This window comes from Hyalella azteca, unplaced genomic scaffold (genome assembly GCF_000764305.2).
Source record: "Hyalella azteca isolate HAZT.00-mixed unplaced genomic scaffold, Hazt_2.0.2 contig15661, whole genome shotgun sequence".
NCBI lineage: Eukaryota > Metazoa > Arthropoda > Malacostraca > Amphipoda > Hyalellidae > Hyalella > Hyalella azteca.
In genome coordinates this window covers 175,075-183,390 of record NW_025945503.1, presented here as the reverse complement: position 1 = coordinate 183,390, position 8,316 = coordinate 175,075, and the positions used below count along the sequence as shown (strand labels likewise).

General features: G+C 35.5%; 1 protein-coding gene across 1 annotated transcript; it reads right to left on the bottom strand.

The window, feature by feature from the left end:
* Positions 1-1,981: 1,981 nt before the first annotated feature.
* Positions 1,982-4,173, bottom strand: LOC108674790. The gene is made up of 3 exons (XM_018162762.2): positions 4,135-4,173; positions 3,289-3,430; positions 1,982-2,619 (listed from the first exon to the last, which is right to left on the bottom strand). The coding sequence occupies exons 1-3, from the start codon at positions 4,171-4,173 to the stop codon at positions 2,108-2,110; spliced, it is 693 nt and encodes a 230-aa protein (XP_018018251.1). The 3' UTR covers positions 1,982-2,107.
* Between the last annotated feature and the right edge of the window lie 4,143 nt (positions 4,174-8,316).

Genomic DNA, 8,316 nt, shown 5'->3' with positions numbered 1-8,316 from the left:
AATGACATATTCAGAAAAAATATAAAATTGTGCAAATATTGACCCAGTTTCTTACCTAAAACCCAAGCAATGAGCTGAAGTAGCCCTGATGCGCCCTTTTGCTGGGCCAAACTGGGTCAGAACGGCCCAAACAGGGACAAAATGAGCATAGTTATCTGGATAAAATAACACTCATTTCGTTGAGTGAGGTATTCGTTTGGCTAGCAATAGTTTCTTCGTTATTTCTTTATTTATAACGTGAGACTTGTTTTATTCAGCAGCTATTCATTGGTGACGTGGAAGCTGATTGAGCAAAACGATGCGATGTCGGCCATTTGATAAATGATGTTTTTAGTTTAATACGCAAGTTGTAAGTTAGAATTCTATATTCTATATTCTAGAACTCAAAGTTCTAGAATATAGAACTGTGGCAAATTCAATTTTGCGAATATAAAATATGAATAAAATAAAATATATTCATTATAGGAAAAAAATTGAAAACTTCGAATTAACCCCAATTTAGTGATAAAAGTAGCAGCAAAAAAGCAAAACGAGTTTTTTAGTTGAATATCAGGATAAAGAAACGCGTTTTTTTTCCGGCTAAAATGTTTCCGCTTGAAATAACCTTCGATTCATGCACAGAAATCGTTTCATATAAAACTACAAAGTGGGCTCAGAAAATTTAGACTTAAAAAACTTCTTTTTCCATCAGTTTTATTCAAACTGCTTTTTGATACGAAAAGCCGATTGCTGATTCTTACTTGCAGCTTTCCATGAATATCGTTGGTAAGCGTAGAATTATTTCCTTCCTGGAATGCTTTAAGGGAAAATAGCGAGCGAACGAGAAAGCTTTATTGTAAAGAAGTTCTTATAAGATGGAATCATTTATTTTTTTGCATGATTTAACGAGATGTAATTAATCTTTTCATTCATTGATTAAGGTTTCGGTAAGATTTTCATACATCTAAAATTTTTAAGTTCTATACTTTTATCATTTGAAATTCCTTGCTCATTATGTGCATCGAAATATATGCGTGCTCTAAATTATCAGTTAAAAATTACTTCTTCTACTTCTTTCTGAAGACTAATTCGAAAAAATGCCAAGCAGGTAATTTTCACGAATAATGTTCAAAATAAGGTTACACGACCTTATAATTTGAAATGAATGAATGTTATGTTTTTAGCGCATTTTCTCACTTATGGAAAAATGCACTATTGTGCTCGCCATGTCTGTCTGTCTGTCCATCCGTCTGTCCGTCCGTCCGTGACCTCAAGTTTTCGTCGACGAGAAAATGCGCTCTCTGTCACTCACTGCAGTGAGTACTGAGTTATATTTTTTTGCAACTGTTTTGTATTGCTTTTTGCACCACGCAGACTTCATACTTCGGAAATTTCGTTGCTCCATAGCCCTTCTCAAAATTAAATTCAATATAATAATTTGAATTTTAAAGAGATTAAAATGAATCAAACATCATCCTAGTGGCACATTTATAAGTAGGGAATAAATTTGAAATGATTGAATATCATAATATATATAATGAAAGGGTAAGACAAATTTGAAGGTGCACGCAATTAGAAGCTCCTCGATGTTCTAGAATCTAGATCGTGAAATGTGCGACCAATTTTTAGGAAAAAATTTCCCAAACCACGCACATCATCACTAATAAATCTAAATATAAGGAACACATCAGAATGATTTTTTATATAGTCGTTGCCAGACATGCAAGGAACTACATCGGAAAATCGAAATCTTCTCATGAGTATTTTTTACCTAGGGTGAAATGCAACAGGGCTGATTCAAATTCAGCTAACAGGCGTCTCTTATAGGCTTATATATCATGCTCTTAGATGAATATTGTGATGAACTTCTGGCCATTTAAATTAGCCCAGTTAGGTCCGGTTAACTGGCTCAGCAGTGCTCTATTTTCTTGTCTATGATTGTTGGATTTTGCTTGAAAACCGTCAATGATTGGCTGATGAACTTACGATCTCTTAACTTTTTTTGAAAGGATAGGGCCAGCTGTAATGCTCTACTATAGTTCCTCTTCTTCCCGAAGAGGAAGAGAGGGAATCAATGCAATTCTGCATCCCGCCATTTTTCAAACTTTTATTTGGGATGTCCGATTCACTACAGCTTTGGAGGAATAGCTTGCATCTCGCAAACATCCATTGCTCCGTAGTCGTTTTTCTTGAGGGTGAGATAGCGACCAGTTGCTGGAGGCTTCACGTAGATGCGGTTATCACCGTTCGAAGCGCCGTAGACCACTGAAATCTGCAAGTTCGTCGCTATATTCGATGAGGAGCCAAAGCGAATTTCAATGCCTTGAAAGTATCCATAAAAGGCGGCAATTCTTAATTCTTCAATTGTTACGACTTTCCCAAAGTCAACATTCAGAAAGTTGGTTGGAGCATTATTGCTTATAAACCTGTAGCCCATTTCAAAATCGCAGCAGTATCCGTCTATCGTCATCAAGCCTTTAAAGTTCGGAGAAAAAGGTGCTGAAGACATAACCGTCATGTTTGGAGTGATAAGGTTGAATTTGTGTGCCCACGAAGAGTAGCAGGATTGGTACAAGTTAGCACCGAAGCCGATGAAGTCCACGGTCATCAAAGTGGAGTACAGGTCACACATAGTCAACCCTGAGGTGTAGGGAGGGATTTAAAAGCAGAGAGATATGAAAATAACTGATAAGAGCCCTTTTCGCGGGCAGTTGTCCTAATATGTTTAATATGCGCGTAAAATTGCTAGAACTATTCCGATTAACTTGAAATGACAAAAATAAAGGTGGAAAGGATAGAAACAATTAGACATTCGTTTAGACAGGATTCACACCATACTGCCGGGTATTTGTCAGGCACGGTTCAATACAATATTTTTAAATGCATTTCCACAGAAACATTCACAACATGGGCATAGCAGGTGCCTTGCACGGCTGGTGTGAATGCTTCCAAAGAAACACATTAAATAATATTGGAATTGACCCTGACTGGCATATGCCTGGCCCGTGCTCGGCAGTGTGGTGTGGAATCGGCCCGTCTCTGGACTATTTAATTGGTGAGAGTCTTAGCAGGTTAGGTCAAGTTCGGTCAAGTTTCAGTATAGAATTATCTTAAAGATAGCGAAACCCGACCTATCTTAACCTAACCTGCGAGGTTACAGTAGATTATCTTAATTATCTTTACTGGATTATCTCTACAGGAACAACATTATCTTAGATAGGTTCCTTTCTGTGGTGGGAAAAAAAGACCGTTAGGGTCGAAACCTGTAAGTTTGTGGTGAGAATGAGCTGCTTGAAACAGTTATATTACCTGGACTAACGCAGAAGATGCGACACGCAGCATTGCTGAGACACTTCCCTGCGCACTCCGCAACGGTTATCTCGCCTCGCTGATGGTCCGCTGCCTGGTCACTTGAGAGCTTGCACCAAGACGGGTCCGGATAGCCCCCAATCTGGGAAATTACCATCAACTTGCTATCACAAACTTCAACTATATGGCATAGTTTCTTCAGTGCTGATACTGAGAACTGAGCTAGATATATTTACCGGACGATATTTTGCTTAAAAAAATCCTTCGGAAGTAGGTTAGTAAGACCAAGAAGGCATGGTGGCCATTATACGCGTAACATATAACTCAAATTAAGACGACTTTTGGAACAAGTTCAGTATATCCAAGAAGGTGTGATGCCCATTATAACATGTAACTCAAGATGATTTTCTCTCTCATCATTTTAGCTGCAACTGCAGGGTTCAGAACTTGCCTTAATTAAAAACAAATGACGATTCTCTGACTGAGCGTCAAAGATTTGTCAAAAAATTCAGTAGTGTTACTGAACTGCCTTTGAAGGGTATCAACTTGCATTAATTAAGAACAATCGACGATTCTCTGACTGAACGTCAAAGATTTGTCAACAAATTCAGCAGTGTTGCTGAAATGCTATTGAAGGTATCAACTTGCGTTATTTAAGAATAAACGCCGATTTTCTGACTGAACGTCAAAGATTTGTCAAAAAATTCAGTAGAGTTACTGAAGTGCTATTGAAGGGTATCAACTTGCCTAAATTAAGAACAAACGACGATTCTCTGACTGAACGTCAAAGATTTATCAAAAAATTCAGTAGTGTTACTGAAGTGCTATTGAAGGGTATCAACTTGCCTTGACGAAGGTATCTTTCAAGACGACTGCCGTGGTCATAAGGGTATGCAAGAGTCCGAGCAGAAGGAAAACGCTGGCTAGGCGACTCATTCTCCTTTGAATGCTGGAAAAATGAGAGAGTTTATGAAAAATCGGATAAATTTATCGTCGAAATAGTTCCCAATTTGAGAAAATTTTTATTGTGAGATGCAAATTAATTCTACTACCTTCTGGTCCAAGAATAATCATGCGTGACAGTATATCAAACTAATTATTTCGAAACTTGACATTAACCCATGAGTATGTATGAAAAAATATATAATTAGTTACCATGTATGATTATAATTAAATAATGATATAAATATGGAAAAATAATTACTAGCAGCTTCATCTTTGTAAATAATTTCAAAAATTTTCAGTGCCGTAGGAAAGCGTGATTCGTTTGTAGAGATATGTAGTGAGATAGAAGAATGTACTAGAGGAATGTACTAGAAGAATCCAGCACTGCTATGTGAAATGTTTTCAGTGTGTAAATAAAATAATGATTGTCTAGTGAAATGTAATCAATGTACAGAGAAATGTATTCCGCATGTTGAAAAACAATCAGAGAGCATAAAAATGGAATCACTGAGTGCATAAAAATTAATTATTGTGTGAATATTGAATTTGCATTAAATTGCAATGCAATTAATTTCGTTCATATATAGATGTGTTGTATATGTATAAAAATGTTAATGGATTTCTGTTAAAGAAGCTCAAACATAAAATTTGAAATTCACTGGAGTTGAATTCACCTCTTTCAATCACCTTATTTGCTTACGTTATGCGGTGAATTATTTATAAAGCAGGTCCATGGAAGGCTGTGACTTTTTTCATTGGTTAAAAATTTGTATTTTTATCTTTTAACATTTTTATAGTAGAATATCTTTTCCAATTATTAACAGATTTGAGAATCACGTCGCTTCTTCCGCGAAAAAAACGGAGCGAAGCATTTATTCTTTAATTGAATGTAAAAGAATTGCCTGTTGATTCAATATATTTAATAGCTTCAATAGAGTTAATACATTCAATAGCGTCAATGAAGTCGCTAGATGCAATATAATCAATATATTCGACAGAATCAATAGATTCAACAGAATCAATAGATTCAACAGAATCAATATAATCGATGGATTAAATAGAGTCAATAGATTCAATTGATTCAATAGTCATTCGATTCAACAGAGTCTATAGATTCTATAAATCCGTCAGGATTTGACTGCCAATTTGTTGCCTTTTCGCGAGGGATTTGCAACAAGCCCGAGGTTTAACATTTATTCACCCAAAATAAAAAGATTTATAGGAAAAAATGTTTGGTCTCACCCGAATCTCCTTGAAATGAATTTGAATGAAAATATCAAATTATCACATATTTCAGGGATTTTATATTTACAATTTTTTGGAAAGGGTTAAAGGTACGAGCTGGAGCTGAAAATTTTTTTCCGAAGTGTCAAAGGGGAGCGCAACATGGACTAACAAATTTGAACTGGGTTCTGTTCTTATAAGCTGTGTAGGCCAGTGATCAATATGGAACATTCGTCATTATCATTACCCATCGTCATTATCATTACTCATCGTCAACTTTGATGATGGAAGTCGTTAGCTTTGTCAACTGATCACTGAAATCTTCAGTACCAAATCTCGACTTCGAAAATTTCGAATTGTTACAAGTTATTTTATTTAATATAACAGCCTGAATTGTGCGATTTTTTACAGTGGCACGATGAGTTTTGCTAAAATGAAAGCCTAGTAGGAAAATATATATTATATTCACCGCTAACTATCCCCAGCTACGGCAAATTACTCACTAACGACTTTACACTTATAGACAAAAATCTTCTCCTCGAACCAGAAAATTGAGACGCAATTTGTACCTCGATGATCATTAACAGTATTAATGATCCGTCAAAGTAAGGCCAAATTCTCTAATCATAAAATTCTAATCGATTGAACATTTACAATTGAACTGGCTAGTAGTTCAGCCCGTTTGAAAAAGAAATTTTATTTAAAATATTGCGGGATTTTTCAGGGCTTAATTTCTCCACATGCCTTCGAATTAAGAAAAAAATAATGTTGGTGTCATTAATGTAGCAAAAATGTCGTGGGTCATTAAGGCTGCCGGTAATTACTTTTCCAGATTTCCAGTCCAGTAATTCATCCTGGTGTGCGTATTATTGTTTGAAGTCCAGCATTGCAATTTGTATTCTCATTTTATATATTATTATTTTTTTATTAATTACAATTTACGTTGTAATGTTATCCATGACACCCGAGGGTGTAAGAATTGTATTGTGAACGACACTTACCGTTCAGGAATATAATTTTTGGGAATATTATTCACATAAGGCCAATAAAACAAATACGTTAGAGTTTAATTTCGAAACGGAACTATAATGAGAGTTCCGTACTAAATGTGGGAGTTTGTAGATGCATCTTTTTCATTGTGGGACTTTAATTTTGATATATATTACTTATTTGAATATTCGATATTGCGTGTTTCAGAATAACAGGATTCTTGGCGGTGGGATCCTGAATGGCGGGAAAATCTCCTGTTATAGTTATAAATCTCCTGTTACAGTTATAAATCTCCTGTTACAGTTATAAATCTCCTGTTTGATTATAAATAGAATGAGAGCAATCTATTAGTACAGCTGCCCGTGTCTCTGAATACGATGATAAAGAAGTTTACAGAGAGTTCAAACTAAGGTTAAGGATCGAGTTGATCCTTACATTTGCAGGGTAAATTTTCAAAATGAGGTTAATTATTATGTAAAAATCACAAAGCTCCAAAGACTAATTTAGACTGTGGTCAGTTTTTCTTCACACGAAGATTGATGATCTCATCCGGAACGAGTCACCGACATGTGGAACAACTTCCCTGATAGCATCGTTGACGCTCCGAGTATGAACATCTTCAAAAACAGACTAGACGAAGCTATGCAGGAGCATATGTTCAGTCTTAAAATGCATATTATATATAAACATGTGTTCCCAGCCGTCAGTTCAACGTAATGGGCAATTCAAGCCAGAAATATAATAGGTTAATTACGCAGCATATTATTAGGAATGAAAAGAAGATTTTCGGGCTATTAAAACTCCTTGCATAATAACTGTTTCCAGTTAGATATTTACTAACATTCGCTTCCTAAAACAAGAGATGGAATTAATGAATCACAACTCATATAACTTTAATAGATTACTTCAGCACATAACTTCAATCAATGACTTCAACACATCACAACACACATGACATCAACACATCACTCCAACCAATGACATCAATATATTACTTCAACTCATGACGTCAACACTTTACAACGCAAATGACATCAACACTCAACTTCAACCCATGACTTCAACACTTCACAACGCACACATATAAGCATCAACATATAACTTAAACCCATGACTTCAACACTTCACATGACATCACATGACATAACGCACATGACATCAACACATGACCTCAACACATCATAATGCACATGACATCAACATCCCACTTCAACATTATATTTTTCTTTCAGTGTTCCATGCTAAGAAGTGAATAGAACTTCATAAGCGAATTCCGGCTTCCAGATACGAAAGGGATTGAACATAAAATGACACATGCAAATACCCATAAACCTATTACATTACAATTTATTATGAAAATAAAACAATGCATACAAAAATACTCAATCGATTACATTACAATTTATGAGTTATACTGTTTATTTATGTGATTTTTAATTATATTGTGATGATCATTCATCAATATTCATTTATTGATGTTAATCGATCTTTTTTCGTCTATAATTTCAAAACATAATTTTAACATAATAAATTTACCACACACTATGGTCTCGAATCACTTCCAGGCATTTTCATCTCCAGCATCCCATGGTCACAGCTGGAACAGATGGGCTTTGTCAGATTTAACTCTCTACCGCCGTATGTCACTCTCCGGGAACATAACTTTTAATTTAAATCAGTGGTTACCAAATTTTTTCAGGCTGGCGCCCCCTTTAGCTCCCTAGTGAATTTCTAGCGCCCCCTACAGACATACGCCACTTTCTTGAAATTTAGTACGCTGCAATTTTAAAAGATAAAGGTTGAACACAAATGTGTATTTCACAAATAGAACCCCATTTAGTGAACAAATGTGTTTTTCAGCTGTTTTAA